Source organism: Anabrus simplex, chromosome 1 (assembly GCF_040414725.1).
Source record: "Anabrus simplex isolate iqAnaSimp1 chromosome 1, ASM4041472v1, whole genome shotgun sequence".
In the NCBI taxonomy this organism is placed as follows: domain Eukaryota; kingdom Metazoa; phylum Arthropoda; class Insecta; order Orthoptera; family Tettigoniidae; genus Anabrus; species Anabrus simplex.
Window position 1 is genome coordinate 789,995,395 of NC_090265.1, and position 26,368 is coordinate 790,021,762.

The window sequence follows — 26,368 nt, forward strand, 5'->3', positions numbered from 1 at the left end:
AATAATAATAATAATAATAATGGTGCATGGCCTCCAGAGACCCTCCGTGTATGGTCTTTCGAACTGACACCTGTATGTGAGGCAACCTATGCATCTTTGAGGATAGGGCCCTACCTATTAATTCTAATGTGGAAGATGGGACAAAGCCAAAGGCCTTAACCAATGAAGGTTAAAAAATCTGATGACTGGGAATTGAACCTGGCACCCCTTGGATCAAAGACTAGTTTTTTATTACAAGATTTTAGAATCATTCCATACTGACGGTTTTCACTTTAAACAGGTAAAATTAAGTGTATCCTCCTTTACCTTTACCTTTGTAAAGACTAGCTTGCTACCCATTTAGCCACAAAGTCGAATGTTATTAGAATTAAGACAATGGGAGTGACTTGTGAGTTAAAAAGTTTCGATAACTGAATTTAAGGCAAGCCTGGGGTGGGGTGGGACTGAATTTAAGATGTCACAGCGCAATATCTATCGGCGGACTACACCGATAAATTTATTTGCCTACCGGCATTACATGAAACTCAGAAAATTCCACAATATTTTATAATAAAATGAAACTTACTCTTCAATTTATTTTAGGACTTTCAATTAAAAGTTTCTAATTCTAAGCTAGTCTAGCATTACCATGAATTTGCAAAATCTGAAGCTCTTTCTCAAAGTTCCTTAAAGAATAACTTGTATTTCTTACTTTTCAAAGAATATGTCATTGACATAGTCTCTCTCATCAGCAAACAGAGGCCACGTATCAATAACATGGATGTTGGTACCTGAAAAAAATACAAATAAAATGTTGCAAATATATCAGTAATTACAAAACAATTATGCTATATATAAATGTCATAAACATTCTGAAATTGTAGAGGATGAGAGTTTCTGAATTTACACCCTAGAGCCACAGCCGACTTGATCAGCCACTCTAGCTAGCTCCTTTACTGTCCTCGATAATTGCTTGTAAAGCCTAGCATAAATCTGTAATTTCTCCACAATGCTGCTGGGGCACTGGCAGCCCATGGCAATGACAGAATGCTGGGTACCGCACTTATTGTATTTCCATTTTCAGATGTATTGTCAACCTGTTGCTAGTGTTGCTAATCTTATATATAAAAATGAATGTTTGTTTCTTCGTATTCTATAGACTCAAAAACTACAACACCAATTTCACAGAAAATTTCACACTTTGTTCTTATTGCCCCTGAGATGGTTATGGAAGTGGTTTGATATTTTAAGTCCTCACCATTCCCTAGATTTAGGCCCTTTGGCACATCACAATAGGCTAATATAGGCGAAGTATCGAATTTGTCATACAAGGACGAGACAGAGCTAATTTGAAGCCTCGCGATGTGAAGAACAAACCTCGGTATGTCCCAATGGGACCCAAAAACCACATTTTAAGGCCCTAAAATCAACTGTTTGAGATATTGGCATCTCGGTACCCCAGCTCTAAGAATCGAGTGAAGAAGTAACCCACCATGACCATGGCAACGTTAAATCAAGGGTTCCAGTTTATCGAAAAAGACCAATATTAGTCTCGATCCACAATGTTCAGGTCCCTGTGATGAACTATGACAAAACTATAGATGTAAAAATAATCTAAACTTTCATATATGTAAAATAACATGTCTTGACAGACTGACTGATTCAACATCGCCGAGCCAAGACTACTGGACAGAACGCATTGAAATTCTGGGGATACATTTATATTAGAGTGTAGGTTCCCACTAAGGGAAGATGTTCCGTCGCTAAGGGAGTGAAAAAGGAGGAGGGTGCGGTGAGTTGTTTCAATGAGCTTATCTATATATATCAAAAAAGTTTACAGACGTAAAAACTGGCACTTAGAATCTCCTTTAAAAATAAACAAACACATATTTTTTTGTTTTAGGAAAATTCAATTAATGGGGGGTGAAAAGGAGTGACAAAGGGGATGAATTTAAAAAAAATAGATATCTACAATGTAATTATTTCAGAAACGTAAATTGTTACAGACATGAAAATTGGTATTTGGAATCTTCTGTAAAAGTAAAGAAACACAAATAATTTATTTTTGGGAAATCCACTTAAAGGGAATTGAAAAAGGGGGTGAATTTTTAAAATGAGAATATCTGCAGAACATCTCATAAACGTAACATGTTACAGAAGTGAAAATTGGTATTTTGAATCTCCTTTAAAAATAAAGAAACACGTATTTCTTTGTTTTCGGAAAATCGACTGTAGGGGGGGGGGGGGGGGGGGAATAAGTAAAGGAGTTGAATTCTGTTTATGAGAATACTTACATGTCAGAAACTGAAGATGTTACAGACGTGAAAGTTGGTATTTTGAATCTCCATAAAAAATAAAGAAATGCGTATTTATTGTTTTCGGAAAGTCCACTTAAGGGGGAAAGGGGTGGCAAGAAGTGAAGAAGTTTAATTCCTTTTATGAGGATACCTATATCGCAAAAACTGAAGATGTTACAGATGTGAAATTTTTTTTTGGCATCTCCTTTAAAAATAAAAAAAACAAGTACTTTTTTGTTTTTGGAAAATCCACTTAAGGGGTGAAAAGCAGGTGAATTTTTAAAATGAGTACCGGTATATTTACAATATACGTCAAAAATGTAACATGTTACATGAAAATTGGTACTTGGAATCATCTTTAAAAATAACGGAACATGTATTTTTATTTTGTTTTCGAAAATCCACTTAGGTGGGGTGAGGATGGGGGAAGGAGAGATAAAGGGGTTGAATTCTATTTATGAGGATACTTATGTGTCAGAAACTGAAGATGTTACAGATGTGGAAATAGGTATTTGGAATCTCTTTTAAAAATAGAGAAAATTATGTTTTTTGTTTGTTTTCGACTTGAGAGAAGACTGCTTCTCAGATGTACAGTTCTATGTCGCAAGGTCATTTTAGCCCCAAAATGCAACATTACAAACGTGATTTACAAAGAGTTTCTGGGGGTAAATGAAACTAAATTTTTCAGTGAGCGTTTATTCTTTAGGGATTTTCAGATAATGTCTGAGTACAGTACCGAGGAATGATTACATTTCTCAGAACGAAGCTGCGGGTAACTGCTAGTAGGTTCATAAAAGAATGTCTGTTATTGAGAGTTGATAGTTATGCACTAATTTGTTTGTTTTTATTGTGTAGTGAAGTGACTTGTTTTTTAACTGTGTTTACAAATCTTCTAATGCGATATTGTTGTGTGCCTGCTTGTACTTAAAAAAAAAAGCACAGGGGCACTATCATTTCATGAATTTTCTGCAGACAAGGACAAATATAATGAGTGGTTCAAAATTATTTCTCATGATAACTTTATTCCAAACAATAATTCTGCTTCTTCAAATCATTTCAAAGATCATTCACCTGCAGGCAAAACTGGGAGACTAAGAAAAGGTTCTATACCATCAGTTTAGGACCATCTTCAGCTAACATACACAAACTTAAAAAACTTATAAGTAGCGCGCGCGCGCGCGCGCACACACACACACACACACACACACACACACACACACACACACACACACACACACACACACACAGACACACAAATGTAATATTTAAAATTCCTTAAAAATTCACACTTCACTAAAATTTTGTTTCGTCATAAACAATGAATGCTTGACAGAAATGTTAATCATTGATATGTCCATAACGTGTTCCTTGTAACCTATTGTTCATCATGTTGTCAAAACACACTCTCTAATTAACCCACGGTTACTCACATGGTGAGCACGGCGCTCATCTCCGTAGTATTTTGATTGTTGTTGGAATGTTACATCATCTTCACTTTTGAAACTCCATATACCTTTCAGACAGATTGTTAGAAAGGGGAGGTGTCAGTTATTTACATTATCTTTAAAAACCAAGACCCTGAATCCATTATTAGGCATGCAGTGCACGTTTGGTGAGCGGAGCACTCAGTAGCGAGTAACAGTGCTACTCACATTTCGCACATTGTAATAAGTCAAGCTTTGTCTTATGCTTGCGATTAATGTGAAATGTTTATATTGTGCCTGTTTGTGAATTTATATCTCATCATCATCATCATCATCATCATCATCATCATCATCATCATTATTATTTCCCTTCATCCAGCAGTAGCAGGGTAGGGGGAAAAAATGGTTCCTCTCCACTCTCTTCGGTCTTTCCACCACTCCTCCCCTAACACCGTGCCCCAGTTTCTTTCTATAACACTGCATTAGATTGTGTCCTTCCATCTCAATCGTGGTCATCCACAGCCTTCCCATCCTTGTGTTTGCATTTCCATAACTTTTTTTGGCATTCTTTCATCACTCATTCCCTTTATGTGCCTATCTATATAAAGAGTTTTGTCTGTAAATTGCTCAGAATTTGAAAAGAATGGTATTTCTGGTCATGTCCCCAAAACAAGGAAATGCACTTTTTACCTTTCTGCAATTTATGTATGTATGTATGTACACGCATCACGAGAAAACAGGCTGAAAATAATTTAATAAAACTCAGTATGTAAAGTTGGGAAATGAGCCACTAGAATCTAGGCTATCCTGAGCGAAACGGTAGTTTAAGGGAAGGCCTAAAATTTCACTAAAGTTTACTTCATAGCTGTTCCGTATTGAACCGAGTATCACAAAAGTAATTATAATATAAGGAATTCCACCTTTTCAATACATACATTTTTATTATTATGAAGGTACCGGTTTTGACATTTTGAAAAGTTTATAGGATATGTTCTTCCTTGGGGTCAAATATCTTTCTGAGGGGCAACATAGCGCAGTGTATACACTATATTTATATGCTTAAACTACAACCCTAATATGCTCATTCTAAGGCGCCTTGATTTCATTCATGATATAATGCTAATAATTTCTTCCGTTATGACTAGTTGGTCCGATTAAGGTTTCGAATTCATTAATTCCTTATATTAAAATTACTTTTGTAAAATTTAACTCTCAAATATTTATATTATTATTGGTCCTATCGATAAATCATCTTATTCTTCTTATTCTTTTCTTCTTGGGGCCTCTAAATATTAGTTCCTAATTAGCGTCGACCTCCAAGATCTTTTGCTACCATGTTTTTCCTTCATTCCCACCTAGATATATCTGCTCCCTTCACAAAGCTGCAGGTTGTTCTTATTGGGTCTTCTTGGACTTTTTGTCTCTCTTTACCTGGTAGTCCTAGAGTGGAGAGTCTGATTCTACCCAGTGCCTCACATTCGAAAAGTATGTGTTCAGCTGATTCCTCTGCTTCATTGCATTTCCTACATATATTGTCTCTTATTACTCCAATTCTATGTAGGTGTTTTTTTCAGATGGCAGTGTCCTGTCAACAGTCCTACTACCCATCTTATATTTTCTCTGCTGAGTTTCAACAATTCTTTAGTATGCTTCTTGTTTGGTCCTTTTATCAGTTCCTTTGCAAGCCTGCATCCTGGAGTATTTTTCCAGTTCTCCATTTGCTACTTTTGTACCCATTTTCCTATGCAGTGTCACGCTTGTCCATAGGAAACCCCGCATACAGGTTCTGGGCCTACAAAATGTGTTTCTGCCCCTTTCCTGGCCAGTTTATCTGCCTTTTCATTTCCTTCTATACCTGCATGCCCTGGTACCCATATTATTTTGACAATGTTGTACTTTGAGAGCTTCAGGAGAAGTGAGTGGTAATACCAGACAATTCTGGATATTATTCGACTGCCTCTAGTGCCTTAATGGCCGCTTGGCTGTCTGTAAAAATGAAAATGTTCTTATTCCTATAGTTCATTTTCAGATTTTCTTCAAGACATGTTGTGATAGCTATCATTTCAGCTTGAAAGACTGTAATGTGTGTGCCCCGGCTTATCTGGATTGATCTCTCAGGTCTTCCCCCGTTGATCCCTCCCCCTGTGCCACCCCAGTCTTTTGAGCCATCAGTCCACTACACTATATCTTCTTTTCCAGTATTCCATTTGTTGATATCCCAGTCTTCTTTTTTTTTCTTTTTTTTTTTTTTTCTGGGTCTCAAAAGGTTTTTCAAAGTTGTACTTTGGTATCATATGATCAGAAGGCATGTGTAGAACTTCCTCTGTCGGCAGCCCTGAAGATGGTTTTCCGTGGTTTCCCATTTTCACACCAGGCAAATGCTGGGGCTGTACCTTAATTAAGGCCACGGCCGCTTCCTTCCCACTCCTAGCCCTTCCCTGTCCCATCGTCGCCATAAGACCTATCTGTGTCGGTGCAACGTAAAGCAAAAAAAACCCTTTCTCTGTTATTACTCTTAATTTTACAGTGTCTTAGATTGGGTCTTTGTGCATTCCAGCACTCTGATTGTACCAATCTATATGAACTCATTCTAGCCTGTCCTTTTATGAAATTGCATACTGATGGGAGGTCTAGTAATGCCATATCTACCTGTGTTTGTTGCAATGCACTATTAGAGGCTACTGCAGACTAGTTCTGTTGTACAGCGATTGTTCACATAGATATAACATGGATTTTACCATGCAGCACTTTTGTCAGAAATGTTCAAAATGTATTTATCTGTCGTAGGAAAGTTACTGAATTTCTATGACGGAACAAAACATTCTTTCTCCCGATTTCAGTTTCAGAAGTTTCGAATCCTGCATCTTCATGATATGTCCAAAGAATCCCAGTCTCCTCTTACGCATAGTATCTGTAGACTTTGTTAGGTATTATCTGCCACTGTCCATCTTTCTGGTATTTTTTGTTGATGCAGGTTCTTCCAATCCTCCTTTCAACTTTCTCAAGTCTGTCGGTCTTTGATTCTTTATTCAGGTGAAAAAGTGTTTCTGCTGCATATGACGCTTCCGGTTTTATAACTGTGCTGTAGTGTTTTATTTTTGCATTTATTGATAGACATTTCTTTTTGTACATATCCCATGTTAATTTTTATGCTTTAGCTAATCTATTTGTTCTTGTTTGGACTGAGATTTTTCATTTAGGTTAGGTGTTATTACTTCTCCAAGATATTTAAACTGAGTTACTATTTTGATTTTATTACCATTTATGGTAACTTCTTTTAGTTGTGTTGATTTTTGGGGCATAATTTCTGTTCTTTCAAATGATTTTTTGAGGCCAATTTTATTTGCAATGTTTTGAAGTTCCGATATCTGGGTTTTTGCTTCTTTTATGTCCACTGCTAGTAATGCTAAATCATCAGCGAAACCCAGGCAATTTGCTTAGATTTTTTGGCCAATCTTTATTTTGGGGGGACATTTCCTAAACCATTCCCTCATCACCATTTCTTGAGCACAATTAAATAATAGTGGTGAGAGCCCATCTCCCTGCTGTAGTCCAGTTTTAATTTCAAATCACTCTGATGTTTCACCCCTAAACTTCACTTTTGATTTGGTATTAGAGTCAATTTTATCATGTCAAAAAACATTTTGTTACATTACTGAAAGAAGACAGTAAAACAGGGATATACAATTATTATTCCCATGTGATAGAGACAATCCAGCCTCAAAACTGACAATTCCTTACACTGTTTTTGACCTGCTACATTAGTTTTCTTTAAAGGTTTGTCCCAACAACTACCAATTCTTCCTTCGAAAGCTGGTCCCCGTCTCTATCTACATCATCTTCCATTCGTTAACAAGCACACCTTTTTTACATGGATCGGTAGTTCTCTGGCAACTGAAACTATATTTCGATAGCTTTGTCAGTTTTTCACAGGAAAGGGGTTTAAATGTCTCAGTGCTTTATTATTATTTATTTATTTATTTATTTATTTACATAGTTTACGCCCACATTGGAGCACTTAAATCAAACCCAAATACATTTACGTTAAGAAAGAATTAACTGAAGATTTAGCTTGCATCATCTTCTTCCTTTCCCAAAACCTCTTCATTCTGGCTGACCTGGCTGCCCTTTCTTCATCAGATATGACATATTGTTTGTGTTGTACAGTTTTTAATGACAATTTTATTTGTTTGTTCTTGAGAATCCTTTTTTTCTTCTCTATTTTCAATTTGCTTTATTGTAATATTCAGCTCTTCTAAATCATTCTGAACTTCTTTAAACCAATTATTTTTTGTTTTACTTTTCCAAAAGTAATTAAATAGTTGTTTTATTATCCTATTATCATTTAATCTAGAAAGATGACAGAAAAAGGCAATTCTTCTTTTTCTCATTGTATCTATTATAGATTCACTTTCCCTATAAACCACTGCATTAGGCAATAATCTCCATTGTCCATCCACCTGATGTTTTTTATTAATGATTGTTCTGAGTATCCTTCTGTCAACCTTTTGCAGTGTATCAGTTGTTGCTTTGGTGTTCAATTTAAATAGTGTTTCACAAGCATAAGTCGCTTCAGGTTTAATGACTGAACAGTAATGTTGAAGTTTAGCATTTATTGAAAGAGATTTTTTCTTGTATGTTGGCCATGTAATTTGTTGTGCTTTTTTTAACTTAAATGTTCTGCTTTCTATTGATGATTTTTCATTGGTGTTCCAAGTTATAATTTCACCAAGATATTTAAACTTATTCACAATTTTAATTTGTTTGGTACTGGCTAAGGTAATGGTTCGTACTGTAACAGGGAAGGTTGGCATTATTTCTGTTTTTTCATATGAAATTTGCAATCCAACTTTTCTTGCTATGTTATCAAGTTCTTCTATTTGTAATTTAGCTTCTTCCATATCATTAGCAAGTAGTGCAAGATCATCAGCGAATGCTAAACAATTGAGTCTTATTTTTCTGCCAATCTTGATGTTAGGTTGACACATCTTATTCCATTCCCGCACGATTTTTTCCAACACACAATTAAACAAGAGTCCATCTCCCTGCCGAAGTCCAGTATTAATGTCAAATGGCTTTGAGAGTTCATTTCTAAATCTGACTTTAGATTTAGTGTTCTTAAGGGTAATTCCAATAAGGCGAATAAGTTTTGGATGTAAACCAAATTCTTTTAGGATATTCAATAATGACTCATGATGGATACTATCATACGCCTTTTTAAAATCAACAAAAGTGATAACTAACTTTTTGTTTCTAACCCTATGATGCTTCATAATCCACTTTAAACTGATAATTTGATCTGGACAACTTCTCCCTGGACGAAAGCCTCCTTGGTATTCTCCAAGTTCACAGTCAAGTTGTTCTTGAATTCTCATGTACAATAATTTTGAAAAAAAAATTGTAAGTGATATCCAGCAATGATATCCCCCGATAATTGTTGGTATCTGATCTATCACCCTTTTTATGTAAAGGGTGTATTATCGCCATATTCCACTCTTCGGGCATTTTTTCAGTATTCCAAATGTCTATGAGGTATTTATGTAAATTCTGAATGGTTTGTGTATTAGCATTCTTCCATATTTCTGCAGTTAGTTCATTCTCCCCTGAAGCTTTGTAATTTTTAAGTGAATCGATGGCTTTCAACACTTCATTGTAATCTGGTGGTATAACCTTTTCTATTGGTGTTTTATTTTTTGAATGAAGGTCATACTCTAGGTATTGTGTTGGTTCTTCGCTATTAAGTAATTCTTGAAAGTATTGAGCTAAAATTTCTGATTTCTCTTGGTTACTATGTGCCAGTTTTCCATTTGTATTTTTCATCATAAGTGTTGGTGGAGTATAGTTTGATTGGTATTGTCGAAACATTTTATAAAAATCCCTCGTCTTATGTTGTATGAATGCTTCATCTATGGCGTTTAATGATTCTTTGTGATAATTTCTCTTAACCCTTGGCTGTTTGATTTCTAGCATTATTTAGTTCTTCACAGGACTTTTCTGTTCTCTTTTGTTGATCATTCAACCATGCTTTGCGCCTGTTTTGAATCGCTGTGTCACACTCCACATTCCACCAAGCATGTTTCTTTCGTTTTTTAACAGGAGCAATTTCTTCAGCTATGGTTTTTAATTCTTCAATTACCGTACCTAAATTGTCGCTTAGAGGAGTTTTAGACCTTTCAAAATACAGTTTATTATTAATTAAATAACTAGGGTCATACTTCTTCCTCCTATTGGATTTGGATATTTTGTTTTTCTTTTTTGGCGTTAATTTTATTTTAATCTTGGAAATATAGTGATCTGAATCTATGTCTACCCCACGGAGTACTTTCACATTATAAATTTCTTTGTGATAATTCTTGTCCATGGCCACATGGTCAATCTGGAACTCCCCCAATTTAGTATTAGGGCATTTACAAGTCATTAGTTTGTGTGGTCTTCTTTTAAACCTTGTAGATTCCAAAATTAATCCATAATCTATACAAAGATCAATTAATCTTTGACCATTTTTATTTGTAAATTTATGCGCTGGCCATTTACCCACTACTGTACAAAATCGTTTTTCTTTTCCTATTTTAGCATTAAAGTCACCAAGTAAAATTTTAATGTGTGTATCAGAGATACCTGAAATCAACTGGTCCAATTCTTCCCAAAATTTTTCTGTTTCTTCCTTTTCTTTGGTATTTTTGTCATTCGTTGGGGCATGGACATTTATCAATGAGTATGTTTTATTCTCTACTTTAACTGTTAGGAGTGCCATTCTTGGAGAGGTCAAAGAAAAAGCTTCAATTGAATCTAATATGCTGTTATGGACCAAGAATCCTACTCCAAATTGAGGAACATTCTTCATCACTCTTTTCCCTGGAGGACCTTTGTAAATGGGTCCTGATCTGTATTGCGCAATTCTTGAAGAGCTGTTATTACTATCTTATGCTGGTCCAATACATCTGTTAAATGTTTAAACTTACCAACTTTCATAATTGAATTGATATTATTTAATGTTGCAAAAAATTAAAATTGTCCTGGTTTATTGAATTTCAGTCTTTTCTTAACCGGATGTGTCTGCATGTCATCTGTTGGGCTTCCAGGCGCTCCGACTTGCCTTGATCTTCTAAGTGACACCCCACCGTATTCGAGTGGTGTCTTTGTTTGGACCTGCTGATTTTGTATGTCCAAACCGGTGGATTTATTTGTGAGAAGACTAATCATATTTGGCTGATTATCTGATCAATGATCAATGTTTCTGACCGTAGTCAGGGTTTACCATTCCAGATGTGATCTGGAAGGATGATTAATGAAACATGGATTGATGAATGATCAATTTGTGGAGTGGAAAAAAATGGAAGGGATCCAACACTTCGAAAAATGAAGATATCGGCCATAGGAAGACAAGGGCCATGAAGGGCGTGAAAATGAAAGACTCCCTAGCCCTCGCAAACCTAATAGCGTAGGGGTCAGAAAACCGAGCTCGATAGCTGCAGTCGCTTAAGTGCGGCCAGTATCCAGTAATCGGGAGATAGTGGGTTCAAGCCCCACTGTCGGCAGCCCTGAAGATGGTTTTCCGTGGTTTCCCATTTTCACACCAGGCAAATGCCGGGGCTGTACCTTAATTAAGGCCACGGCCGCTTCCTTCCAATTCCTAGGCCTTTCCTATCCCATCGTCGCCATAAGACCTATCTGTGTCGGCGCGACGTAAAGCATATAGCAAAAAAAAAAAAAAAGGGGGGGGGTCGGAAAATAACAAGAGTTGACCAAGAGAGGTCAGATAGGATAGATGAAAGTGAGGAGCCCGGCACAAGTAAGTGGAAGCAATACCAGGACTCAGCTAAGGGCCCTGTGGTCGCCAACCCACACTCCAAAGTTCAGAGCCCGTGGGGCCCCTTTTAGTCGCCTCTTACGACAGGCAGGGAATACCGTGGGTGTTATTCTACTGCCCCCACCCACAGGGTGCTTTAATCAAATCACAATCTTTCATTGCTTTTTCAATCATATATTTGGATCTGAAAACAAAGCTCTTTAGCACTGTTCATGAAAACCAAACATTTTATCCCACACAATGTGAAAGTTCATTTTTTATTTTCTGTGAAGCAATAATATCTTTCAGGGGCAACATATTTTATGAATCAAGTAACACATTTAGATCAAAGTTACTAAAGTTACTTGCAAACATGTTGAGCAAGTTTTCCCTAACAGATCTTGTACTTGAGGGTACAGGATACAAATTACAGGTTCATCTCATTGGAATATTTCGATGAAGTGCGTAAAAAGTTCTGCAGAAGATACAGTGAAGTACAATTGTGCTTTGATTGTTGAACAACCTAAAAGTTTGGTCTTTTTTTTTTCGTATGAAGTAGACTGTAACACAGTCCTATTCTTTACTGATGATAAGAATTTAAGAAAGAATAATTTACCCTTCCCACAGTTCAAGCAATCTCTCAGCAGTGGGATAAAATGTAAGCCGCCTAGAAGGAGAATGTTTCGAGAATTTCTTTTAAGGGTAACTTGAGCCTTTCATATTCCTCCAGCCTGATTAGTCACCCAACACAACAGCTAATTCAGATACATATTCTCCATAAGTCTTTTAGATACGCATCATAAACGATGTATAATATGCGCACTTTTTCTTGAGCCCGATTTTTACGGGGTGAGGAGCAAGGAGGGAGTGCTGCCAGTTCCGGTTATACTGCCAACTGGATGGAAATGAAATCTGAATTGAATCGATAATATGAGCGATCGATATGAATTTTCTAAACATTTATTATCTTACATGAACAATTGTGTCACACATACATTATTTAACATTATATAACATTTCTCAATGCGAATCTTGTTACTAGCATGAATTATATAGTTTGGCTTTGCTGTGTAAACAACAACAGTACTAGTTTGCAAAGTGTACGCCAGATGTCGCACAGCGATGAATAAGCGATTCATAGTTTGTGTTTCAAAGGTTGCCGATATGGATGTCGAAGATAACTGAGGTCTACCGATTCAGCACTAGGGAGCTCGGGACTCAAGGAAAAGTGCGCGTATAGTAAACGGGACAGGTGCCGATATCAACTAATCCGTGAGAGCTCGTTCATTCTTCATTGAAAAGTTTAGTGGACTTGGGGTCAATCTGAGACAATCATAAGTTTGTAGTTCCCTTTGTGGATCAGTGGTAGTGTGTCGGCCTCCAGATCCCAAGATAACAGGTTCAAACCCAGCAGAGGTAGTCAGATTTTTGAAGGGCGGAAAAAAAGTCTCTTCGACACTCCACGCTGTATGATGTCGGCACGTAAAAGATTTCTGATGACACATCTGGTGTTTGCGCAACAAAATTCATTTTAAAACTTATCCATAGATGCCACCCAAGAGAGATTTAGTTTACTGTGGCATCTAGTAAGTCCAGAGTAAAAGAGAACATCAAAACTTGATGAGCAAGCAGCCAGACAGCATCAAATTAAAATGCTTGCCCACAGTTGCTGAGGCCATACCATTATCATCACCATAAGTTTGAATTAATGACTGCAAAGAGAATTTTACCTGAAGAGTTTGTGTATAATTGACAATATGGTCCCAGTGCATATCTCTCTCTCTCTCTGTCTCTCTCTCTGTCTGCAAAATACTTCAGTTCCACTGTGTCTTGATGCCCATGTTGACAACAAATGACCATTCCTGTCATTTTTAAGCAGCTAACCAGTTCTAAAATTGCACTTTCCCATTATTAACACTTCTGTTCACAGATCAACAGCCAACCATTTGAATATAAATCTTGAAAGGAAAGGTAAAGTAATAGAAAATGACCAAAAAGTACATTACAGAAAAACTCTGTTTTAAACTGTTCTAGTGAAAAATGTAACTCGAGGTTAGTTTCATCCAAGTTTCACGAAGAACACACAGAACAATTTCTGCGTTCATTACGTGGATATTCTTATTATAAGAAGTTAGATACTGATCAGCCTTAAATATAATAAAATAAATCACACACTTTTATTGAATTTGGAGAATAACACCTCACACAATTCTTCTACTCCAACTCCATATTTTTTTTAATTCTTCACCTACCAAAGGCAAGAAAGCTACAAAAGAGACTTGTTCTGAAAAAAAAGAGACAGAGCTAAAAAAGAGACCAACTCCTAGGCCTGCATTTGATGGCTAGGATACATCAAGCACAGGCAGATATTATGTGTTATCACTATAAAATTTTGACACCCAACAGACTTGATTAACTTGACATACTTGCAGGAACCAGCAATCTGACAGATCTGATCTTAGCATTAAGTGGGTTAAAGATATACTACCTAGAAATAAAACAGGGTCAGTAGTTTATGTTCCCATCATGATACTTATACATGAAAGTTAAGTATAATATAGTTTAAAACAGTGCTCTTTATCTTATAAATGGGCAACAAATGGTTTAAGGACAGTTTCAACATCACCTCTGTATGCTTATGAAAGTATAAAAACAGTCTCATAACAGGTGCTGTGGTGCCTTCAGTAATGTGTATAATTTAGTAGTGTAATTATTTCAGCTAAAGAATGAAAGTGGTACTCCAAAGTGAATATGATTCTATCACAGCATTTACCTGGAAAAAGAGGGTTTTAAAAACCAGTAAAAGCACACTTGGCATGGCCACTGAAAGTTGTAGTGACAAGATCAAAGCGCCCTACTGTACACAGTAGAAAACTGTAAGGTTCATATACTTTTAATCAGTTTGTATATTTAAGGCAACTTAGACAAACAAGGTCAATAATAAGGTTATGAAACCCCCCCGCCCAAACATACTCAAGGGATAAATAGAATCATAGGGCAGTGCAGGTAGACACAGCCACAGAAAGGAGAGACAGGGGAGGGGGGGGAGAAAGACATGGACAACTTCACATATTGTTGTATTCTAAGATCTCTTCTAATGAAACCCATTTTTTGCTCAGCCCTCAGTGAACAACTTTTATTGGTTTCTCACTGTCAATGAGGACATTCTTGAGAATGCTCCACCCTAGATGAGGAAGTATAGGATATGAAGAAAGTTGGATAAACACAAGAAAAAGAAGGGAAAAAGGATATACAAAAATGGTATTATAAGACAAGAACCACAACAAACACAGAATTAAAAAGGAATATAAATACATATGTATCCACAAATTTTTACTTACCTGTATGCAGACATTTCAACCACTCGTTGAATTTTATCACCATCTTGCGTACTGCTGGAATGTGCCAACATTCAACAAGAGGGGGAAGTGTCACTATAACAATATTATGAGCTTGACACAAAAGGCACTTCAGCAGCCTCAACATATCACATTTCATTTTTGACAACCTTGTTCCCTGGAAAGGAATTGAAAAAAATAAAAAATAAAGACAATTGCGACTTAATCTAAGCCAAAATCAGCATATATAGCTCTCATATCACATTCAATCAATTTATTTACTTGGCTATAGGACCACATACAGAATTAGCAATTAGTGTATTGTCTTCACTTGTATTTATAATGATTATGGATGAAGTTGCAAAGGAAACAAAGGCATCTAGAGGAGATATAAAAATGTTGTTTGCGGATGATATAGTGATCTCGGGAGTCAACAATACTGAAGTGTAAATCCAAATAAAGGCTTTAAATGACAATACTGAGAAATATGATAAGCGAATCAATTTGGTCTTGCAAAACAGTGGTGATGACAGAAGGGGAAAGAAAAGGAATCATTAGTATTAGGGGACAAAACCTTGAGGTTGCTGAATGCTTCAAATATTTGGGAAGTGAAATAATGCAAGATGCAAGGTTGGATAAGATCAGTAGAAGGGTACAACAAGGAAATACATTCTACCAGAATGTAAGGAACCTGGTGTGGAGCAAAGAAGTTGCTATGAAATGTAAGGAGATAATGTACAAAATGTACTATACCCATATATTAACGTATGCATCAGACTTGGACAATGACAGCAATAGATGACAGTAAAATTCAGGCCACTGAGATGAAGTTTCTGAGGAGTATGGTAGGGAAGAAAAGGAGAGACAGAGTAAGAAATGTTGAAGTCAGAAAAGAGATAAGGGTAGAAAAACTGAGTGATAGGATGGAGATGAATAAATTGAGATGGTTTGGACATATGAGGATGGAGGAGGAAAGGATACCGAAACAAGTGTTGGAGGCTAATATAGAGGAAAAGAGGGCAAAAGCAAAATGGATAGACTTTGTCAAGGACAGTATAAGAAAAAGAAAACTGGAATGGAATACAATTACTGAAGAGGAGTTGTGGAAGGAGAGGCAATGGTGGAGAAGTGCCATCACCACCCTGACCTGGCATGAGATGGACAAGAGGAATGAAAATGATAATAGACTTAGGAAATAAACATATAATGTATACAGTTGAATCTGGTTAAGATGTTACTCTCTAGCACATTTCCCTGGTTATTAAATCATTATTCCAAAGTCCATGTCCTATTAAATACATGTTACAGAAACCTGGATAGCACATTTACGTCACTCTTTAGTACGTTTGTAATTCCCACCATAAGAAATTTAAATTAGCGTTCTCGGCCACGTTGCACGCACAATGCGCTAGCGACGACTGGCCTGGGTGAGGATTTGGTAGAGAACTTAATTTTATGGCAATAGCGTGTGGGCCTACAGCTGCAGGGAGATTCAGCCTCAAGCCAGTCTTTGATGTCAGCGTGTTTGTTTGGATTGTGCAACAGTAGCTTGTGTTTACCACTGTATTGAACATTTTCATTTGAACCTACAGAAACATTAAAATCACCCATCAAAATCACATTGGCGTTCTTGTAATTAGAGTGTGATGCAGTACATACATTTTTCTACATACGTTGATGCCAATGCTGTACAAAGCACCCAACTCTAAAAATTTTAAGTCTGTCAAAGACTTCGAACTTATTTCTACGAGGCTTCTCAACTTCAGTTTATTTTATTCGTGACTAACAAGTTGTCAATCTTGTACTAATTACATATTCAAACCTGGATATTTAACATAAATATGCTTTATATTTTAACTTTTTATCGACAGTTTTAATTATGAGGGTCAATTTTGTGTGTTTTAACTTTAAAGTATATCTTTGTATAATGACCCTATTTGGCTGATGATGACGTCCATGGATGTTGAAACTGGTACCATTTAATAAATGATGATGTAATTTTAATCAACAACATATCTTGTACTGAAAAGGTGGATCTTGTACAATTTAACTTATTGTTTTGTAATCTCTATTCAATACGGACCAAACATGAAATTCTTGGCTTTAAATAAGTAGAGGCGCTCGAATGGGCTTCTGGAGTGTAACCCTACCTCACAGAGACAATTACGGATAGTCTGGGTCGATACATTCGTACCCATTTCTGTTTGAAGGTCTTGCCTCAGTTGACTAGCTCAAGGATAGGGATATCTCCAAGCCGTGAAGCGTACATCCTGATCATCTTGTTGTGTTGTTCCTCTTGGCCTACTCATCCAGCGGCGGTCTACGACAGAATAGGTTACTCTGTACTTGTTCCATATCTGGGAAACGTCACTTTGGTTCGCGTGAATGATAGCAGCAACATCAATCTGCCGCAACCCCTGTCGCATCAGTGTCGCTATACGAATGCGATCATGCACAGTTACTGTTGTCCTCGGCATTCTGATGCACACTTAACACACTACATGCAAGCTTTACCCGGTTGCCAGTGCGCTCAAGCACACAGCGCCCCTGGTAGCCTGTCGCAAAGCCATGTCATGCTATCTTCTTTTGAAACAGGCTAGTGTACACAGCAGATATACACACACGCAAGAACTAATAATGGGTTTGAAACCACTATGACTCTTGGCCAGCCTTGACCAGCAATATGCAAAATGCTTTTTGATGTGTGTAGTTTCATATTTTGGTGAAAAGACTATCATTTTCGGAGTTAATTACAATTCAAGAAATAACTGAAGTTTGAAACTTCCCATACTACATTTTCTGTTCAGATTCTTTCCAATATTTGGGATTTAATTTGAAAACATTTTCAGTTTTCTTTGTACGAAATGAAGGCAAAGAAGTGACTGTGGGTTCTCAAAAAACTGTTTCAGCAATATAGGACACCTATCCTATGACAATAAAATAAGACCAGAGGTTCATACATATCAGTAACTCTTGTAACTCCTGGCAATGACAACCACCCCATGAATGTCTGGCGGTGCTGTTTGGCATCGCATGACCAAAGCCTACAGGACGTCAGTTAAAATGCAAGCTATTAGCTCTACTAGGCTTCTCTTGCAGTCTGAGCATTCTAACCACTCCGGAATCCTACTGAATAAACAAAGCTGTCTTCCTGCTTTGCGTGTTCATTGTTTGTCACTGGTTACTCTTCCGAAACTGAACTAAGGATGCTCGCATTAGGTGAGTTGTTCCTCTAAATTAAATTGTTTGAGGTTACAAGGTCCTACACATGTGCTTCCTCTTCATAACATATCAGGTTTTAATTATAAATATAACTAAGCTCAACCTAAAATTCTATGCCATGAATATCTTACGATAAACATGTCTGGTGTTGTTTATAAGTTTCATTTCCGTATTGATATTACTTTACAAAAACAATATAAATATAAGTCACCACCTTATCAAAACAAAATTTATTCACATTCAGCTAGTAAATATGGTCAAGACCGGTTTCGACCCCTAGGGGGTCATCTTCAGTTGACATGCATAAAAGATATATTTTACAAAAACATCACATATAATGATTAAAACTTAAATTAAGTCCAACTGATCATAAATGTTGGTATGTATGTCTTGGTACATTTGAGCTATTGTATGTGTCAATCCTAAGTTTCCCAGCATACAGTGTCAAGGTAAGTAGTTAACTAATATACATCATCCATGAAATTACATGCTATTTTTCATGTTATCACTATCTAATTTGGGTTGTACAATGTGGAATGAGATATACATACATTTGTGTAAATTAATAGTAGTAAGTTCAGTAATATACATTAAAAATTGGTTCTTAAACTACATTAATTGATTATTGATCAGTCATATGAAAATGTAGAATTATTGGTTTGGACACTTGTAATTAAAATATTAGTATGCAATACCTTGTTGGCATATATCTTAAATACTAAAGTATCAGTTTATAAAGCCTATTATTATTTTATGTCTTGGAATAGGGTTGAGCTTTTAGAAAACTATTTGTTTTGTTGAGCATAGGCATTGGATAATCTTGTTAAATTGGACACATAACTAAAACAGTGGTATATATATATATATATATATACACCTTGTTAAAAATACATTGCATTAACATTATTAATATGTGGTGCTATATATACATTGTTTGGGGTAAAATGGGGTTAACGGAGTTTTCACAACAGTATTTGATTAGTTATGATGTTCCGATATAATGGGTCCGTAAAAATATATAACTATATACATAATTGCGGTTAGATAAGTATTTGTATAATCTGCTTGCAATTTAGGTAATATTTGGTTGTAATGTCTGGCGATATTTTGGGCAGCTACTGTTGTTAGAGCTATTAAGAGTCTTGAATATTATTGATGTAGCATGTTCTTCTTTTTGTGTGCCATAATATGTTGAGTTGGTGACATTTGTAAGAACGCGTTGAATGTTATGTGTCCTGGTAGGGTGCACGTTGATTTTATCGTAGAAGCGTATGTGTTGTGAAAACAAAGTATCTGGAAGTAGAAATAATGAGTGTGAAAATGGTGCGGTATGAAAATGTAATAGTAAATCGTATGTCGTTTCACTTACGTTAGGTGTTGGAACCGTGCACTCTGTGTAGCTGCCTGTTGAGATCTAATGCGTGTTACTCTGAGATTGTACTTGGCGACGGTAGAGGGGAGGTTTGGGGGGATGGGTGGAGTATTAGTAACGGGAGTGGGGTTGGAGGGGAGGAGGTCTTGGAGCGGTTGATTTGAACGTATGGAATTTTGTTTATTAATTCTTTTAAGGTAGTAATCTTTTAGTAAGGGAATTACTGCATGAAGAAGAATATTGTTTCTGTCTATGTTTTCATTTAAGTTGGAGTTCGGATTGACGTATTTGTCTAAATTTATGTAAAATTCTTCTATTATACTGAGCAAGGGACTTTTTGGATTCATATTGAGGATTTGCATGTCACTATTAATGTCCGTGAAATTGTGTTTCTGATCGTCAATGTGCTGACCCATAGCTGAGAAGTGTCTGTGTTTGACGGCATTTACATGTTCATTATATCATATTAAAAAACTCCTACCAGTAAGCCCTACATAGCTGGCTCGGCAGTCGTTGCATTTGAGGCGATAGACTCCTGAGTGGTTGTATTTATCTATGTTGTTAACTGATTTGGAATTGTATAGTATGTTGGTGTTATTGTGTGTAGTTTTGTATGCTATTTTTAGACCTTGTTTTTTGAAGATATTGGTTATGGGATGTATATGGTTATTGTTGTAAGTAAACAGTACATATTCTTTTTTATCTTTGGTGATTCTGGTTAGCTTGGTTTTCGGTTGGTTTTTGACTTTGTTGATGATCCGGTTTATCATTTCTCTTTTATATCCGTTTTGTTTTGCTATTTCGTGGATTGTGTTTAATTCTTTATTTAGATTTTCCTTTGAAAGTGGAATGTTATATGCTCTGTGAATCATACTATAGTATGCAGCTTTCTTGTGAGTATGTGGGTGGGTGGAGTCTGTCTATATTATATTTGATGTATGGGTAGGTTTTCTATATATGTTGTATGTTAGGTGGTTGTTATGTCTGGTTATGGATATATCCAAGTAGTTTATGGTGTTGTTATTTCAGTGTCCATGGTAAATTTTATATGGGGATCTATTTTATTTAGTTGTTCTAAGATTATGTTTTCATTAGTATGTCTATTGTCCATGATTATGAATGCATCATCGACAAACCTGCACCAATAGATGATATTTCCTATTTTTTTTATTTCTTGGTGTTCTAAATAGTCCATATATATATCAACTATTATGCCTGATATTGGTGATCCCATGGGTAATCCTTTCTGTTGATAGACAGTGTCATGGAACTTGAAATAATTGTTATTGATAGCAAATTGTAATAGTTTTATAAATTCATCTATTTCCAATTTGCTTAGCTTACTATGGTTATAAAGATTGGATTCTATGATAGTAATAGTTTTTTGTGTGGGTATATTAGGATACATGTTTGTTATATCATATGTTGCTAGCTTGTAGAAATGTTCTATTCTTATATTCTTAGTAATGCTGCAAAATTCTATTGAGTTTTTTATGGTTTTATTTGCTTGAAAGACAATGTTTTTTGAGGAATTTTTGTATGTATTTGGATAATTTATAGATGGGGCTTGGCCTGTAGTTTATTATGGGTCTCATGGGAATGTTGTCTTTATGGATTTTAAGGTAAGCTTTAGCTGTAGGTATTCCTAGATTCATGCTGATTAATTTTGTAGTTTCCTGTTCGTTCAAGAGAAAATTGATGTTTTTTAGGAGAGTTTTTAAGTTCTTTTGGATACTGTTAGTAGGATCTTTAGTCTTAATTTGAAAAGTTTCATCTTGAAAGCAGGTTTTTGTTTTTGTTATATATTCCTCTTTATCCATAATGACTGTAGTGTTCCCTTTGTCTGCCTTTGTTACTAGTAAGTTATTTTGCTGGATTTTATTTCTGAGTACCTTAATTTGTATTTGGTTTGTGATTTCTTGATTTTGAGGTTTTTGGGTGATTTTATTGATATATTGTGGTAGTGTTTTTTTAATTTCATATCTAATTTCATTTTGTTTTTCTTGAGGTATTTTGTTTAGAGCATCTTCCGTTTCAGTAGTAATAGTAGTAATGTTTTCAAAAATTGAATTGTTTTTCCAGTTATATAAAGATAAAAAAAGAATATGTACTGTTTACTTACAACAATAACCATATACATCCCATAACCAATATCTTCAAAAAACAAGGTCTAAAAATAGCATACAAAACTACACACAATAACACCAACATACTATACAATTCCAAATCAGTTAACAACGTAAATAAATACAACCACTCAGGAGTCTATCGCCTCAAATGCAACGACTGCCGAGCCAGCTATGTAGAGCTTACTGGTAGGAGTTTTTTAATACGATATAATGAACATGTAAATGCCGTCAAACACAGACACTTCTCAGCTATGGGTCAGCACATTAACGATCAGAAACACAATTTCACGGACATTAATAGTGACATGCAAATCCTCAATATGAATCCAAAAAGTCCCTTGCTCATTATAATAGAAGAATTTTACATAAATTTAGACAAATACGTCAATCCGAACTCCAACTTAAATGAAAACATAGACAGAAACAATATTCTTTTTCATGCAGTAATTCCCTTACTAACAGATTACTACCTTAAAAGAATTAATAAACAAAAATCCATACGTTCAAATCAACCGCTCCAAGACCTCCTCCCCTCCAACCCCACTCCCGTTACTAACACTCCACCCATCCCCCCAAACCTCCCCTCTACCGTCGCCAACTACAATCTCAGAGCAACACGCATTAGATCTCAACAGGCAGCTACACAGAGTGCACGGTTCCAACACCTAACGTAAGTGAAACGACATACGATAAACTATTACATTTTCATACCGCACCATTTTCACACTCATTATTTCTACTTCCAGATACTTTGTTTTCACAACACATACGCTTCTACGATAAAATCAACGTGCACCCTACCAGGACGCATAACATTCAACGCGTTCTTACAAATGTCACCAACTCAACATATTACGGCACACGAAAAGAAGAACATGCTACATCAATAATATTCAAGACTCTTAATAGCTCTAACAACAGTAGCTGCCCAAAATATCGCCAGATATTACAACCAAATATTACCTAAATTGCAAGCAGATTATACAAATACTTATCTAACCGCAATTATGTATATAGTTATATATTTTTACGGACCCATTATATCGGAACATCATAACTAATCAAATACTGTTGTGAAAACTCCGTTAGCCCCATTTTACCCCAAACAATGTATATATAGCACCACATATTAATAATGTTAATGCAATGTATTTTTAACAAGGTATATACACTGACTGACAGAGCAAATGCAACACCAAGAAGGAGTGGTCAGAACTTTATGCCAATTGCAGGGTAGACTGACGTCACTGAGATATGCTCATGATGTGAAATGCGCCGCTGTGCTGCGCACGTAGCAAACGATAAATGGGACACGGCGTTGGCGAATGGCCCACTTCGTACCGTGATTTCTCAGCCGACAGTCATTGTAGAACGTGTTGTCGTGTGCCACAGGACACGTGTATAGCTAAGAATGCCAGGCCGCCGTCAACGGAGGCATTTCCAGCAGACAGACGACTTTACGAGGGGTATGGTGATCGGGCTGAGAAGGGCAGGTTGGTCGCTTCGTCAAATCGCAGCCGATACCCATAGGGATGTGTCCACGGTGCAGCGCCTGTGGCGAAGATGGTTGGCGCAGGGATATGTGGCACGTGCGAGGGGTCCAGGCGCAGCCCGAGTGACGTCAGCACGCGAGGATCGGCGCATCCGCCGCCAAGCGGTGGCAGCCCCGCACGCCACATCAACCGCCATTCTTCAGCATGTGCAAGACACCCTGGCTGTTCCAATATCGACCAGAACAATTTCCCGTCGATTGGTTGAAGGAGGCCTGCACTCCCGGCGTCCGCTCAGAAGACTACCATTGACTCCACAGCATAGACGTGCATGCCTGGCATGGTGCCAGGCTAGAGCGACTTGGATGAGGGAATGGCGGAACGTCGTGTTCTCCGATGAGTCACGCTTCTGTTCTGTCAGTGATAGTCACCGCAGACGAGTGTGGCGTCGGCGTGGAGAAAGGTCAAATCCGGCAGTAACTGTGGAGCGCCCTACCGCTAGACAACGCGGCATCATGGTTTGGGGCGCTATTGCGTATGATTCCACGTCACCTCTAGTGCGTATTCAAGGCACGTTAAATGCCCACCGCTATGTGCAGCATGTGCTGCGGCCGGTGGCACTCCCGTACCTTCAGGGGCTGCCCAATGCTCTGTTTCAGCAGGATAATGCCCGCCCACACACTGCTCGCATCTCCCAACAGGCTCTACGAGGTGTACAGATGCTTCCGTGGCCAGCGTACTCTCCGGATCTCTCACCAATCGAACACGTGTGGGATCTCATTGGACGCCGTTTGCAAACTCTGCCCCAGCCTCGTACGGATGACCAACTGTGGCAAATGGTTGACAGAGAATGGAGAACCATCCCTCAGGACACCATCCGCACTCTTATTGACTCTGTACCTCGACGTGTTTCTGCGTGCATCGTCGCTCGCGGTGGTCCTACATCCTACTGAGTCGATGCCGTGCGCATTGTGTAACCTGCATATCGGTTTGAAATAAACATCAATTATTCTTCCATGCCGACTCTGTTTTTTCCCCAACTTTCATCCCTTTCGAACCACTCCTCCTTGGTGTTGCATTTGCTCTGTCAGTCAGTGTATATACCACTGTTTTAGTTATGTGTCCAATTTAACAAGATTATCCAATGCCTATGCTCAACAAAACAAATAGTTTAAAGTTCAACCCTATTCCAAGACATAAAATAAGAATAATAGTCTTTATAAACTGATACTTTAGTATTTAAGATATATGCCAACAAGGTATTGCATACTAATATTTTAAACACAAGTGTCCAAACCAATAATTCTACATTTTCATATGACTGATCAATAATCAATTAATGTAACTTAAGGACCAATTTTTAATGTATATTACTGAACTTACTACTATTAATTTACACAAATGTATGTATATCTCATTCCACATTGTACAACCCAAATTAGATAGTGATAACATGAAAAATAGCATGTAATTTCATGGATGATGTATATTAGTTAACTACTTACCTTGACACTGTATGCTGGGAAACTTAGGATTGACACATACAATAGCTCAAATGTACCAAGACATACATACCAACATTTATGATCAGTTGGACTTAATTTAAGTTTTAATCATTATATGTGATGTTTTTGTAAAATATATCTTTTATGCATGTCAACTGAAGATGACCCCCTAGGGGTCGAAACCGGTCTTGACCATATTTACTAGCTGAATGTGAATAAATTTTGTATTGATAAGGTGACTTATATTTATATTGTTTTTGTAAAACATGTTTGGTGCCGTAGAGTATCGCTAGCCATTCTATGGAGCTCGGGTTTTTAATGTCGTTTACAAATAAACACTTTACTTATTTTTAAGTACGTTAAATGTTAAATTTATATTACCCAACCAAGACCATCCTCCCGATGGTAACACCATCTTGACGAAGGCAAAATACATATTGTCGGGTGTTTTGGAGGCTTGCGTGTTCAAAAGATCCTTAGAGCTATGCCGGCGGGGGCATATGCTCCTGGTAGGGCCACCCAAGCCAGACAGGTCTAAGGTGATGATCCAGAGTAAGTGATACCCTGCTCCTCCAGGTTGGGGGTTGGTACGTGGGGCTAACAACTCCACCACCACAAAACTACGTATTGTTCAGAAACCAAATCAAGATAAACGGACGGTCCCAAACTTACGACGACTAAAGCGCGAAATGGCAACGATACAGATATATTGGAACATGGAATGTGAGAAGTATCTTTCAGGCCGGGGCTAGAAGAAAATTGGAGGAGGAATTATTTAAATATCAGATAGATGTGGCAGCATTACAGGAGATAAGATGGAAGACAATCGAGGTGACAGATCTATAGCACTATATTTTGTTCAATAGTGGGGAGGAAGAAAATAGAATAGGAACAGGGTTTATGGTCAAGAAATCAGTCAGTCATAATGTGATTGAATATGAAGCAATAAGCCCCAGACTATGCCGGTTAAGAATGAGAGGGAGATTTGCCAACATATCACTAATTAGTGTCCATGCCCCAACAGAGGACGCCGAAGAGGAAGAGAAAGAACAGTTCTATGAAAAAATGGAGCAAGTATATGACAAGTTGCCCAAGTATGATGTTAAAGTTGTCCCAGGGGATTATAATGCCAAAGTAGGCAAAGAGAAAGAAAACCACCCAGTGGCAGGATATCACAGTAAACACCAAGAATCCAATGAAAACGGGTGGGAATTGGTTGACTTTGCCTTTAGCAAGGAGCTGGTGACTAAGAGCACATGTTTTCCCCATAAAGAGACATGAATATCACCAGATGGTCTGACAAAGGACCAGCTCGACCATGTGCTGATAGATGTGCGACATGCCTCCAATATAATGGATGTGAGAAGCATGCGTGGCCCAGACAGTGATTCAGATCACATACTGGTGAGGATTAAGTTCCGAGAAAGACTGGCAATTAAATCCAGGGACAGAGCTGAACAGAGCAAGATCTATAATGTAAAACTGTTAAGGGATGAGAAGAAGGAGGAAGAGTATAGAGACCGGCTGCAAAGAAAGCTACAGATGGGCAGAAACGGAGATGTGGACATCAACACAATGTGGGAGGAAACCAAGCTAGCAATAAATACAACGGCGCAGGAAGTACTTGGAGAGAGAAGGAAACAGAGTAGAAATAAATGGTATGACGAAGAAGAGGATAAGGTTCTGGAAGAGAGAAATCTTGCCCGACAAAGAATGCTACAGAGACCCACTCGAAATAATATGGCAGTCTTTAAAGAGAAACGGAGAATAGCAAAGACAATGATAAGGAACAAGAAAACAATAGAAGAAAGGGAGAGAGTGGA

The 26,368-nt window shown here is 37.2% G+C and overlaps 1 protein-coding gene across 1 annotated transcript in view; it reads right to left on the reverse strand.

Moving 5' to 3' along the window:
• Window positions 1-26,368, reverse strand: part of LOC136856965 (uncharacterized) — a 197,083-nt gene that overhangs the window by 31,767 nt on the left and 138,948 nt on the right. Inside the window, exons 11-12 of the mRNA XM_068231088.1 lie at window positions 14,831-15,005; window positions 692-770 (exon numbers count right to left, since the gene is read on the reverse strand). Of these exons, the coding sequence (XP_068087189.1) occupies window positions 692-770; window positions 14,831-15,005 (254 nt within the window). The remainder of the gene's footprint in view (window positions 1-691; window positions 771-14,830; window positions 15,006-26,368) is intronic.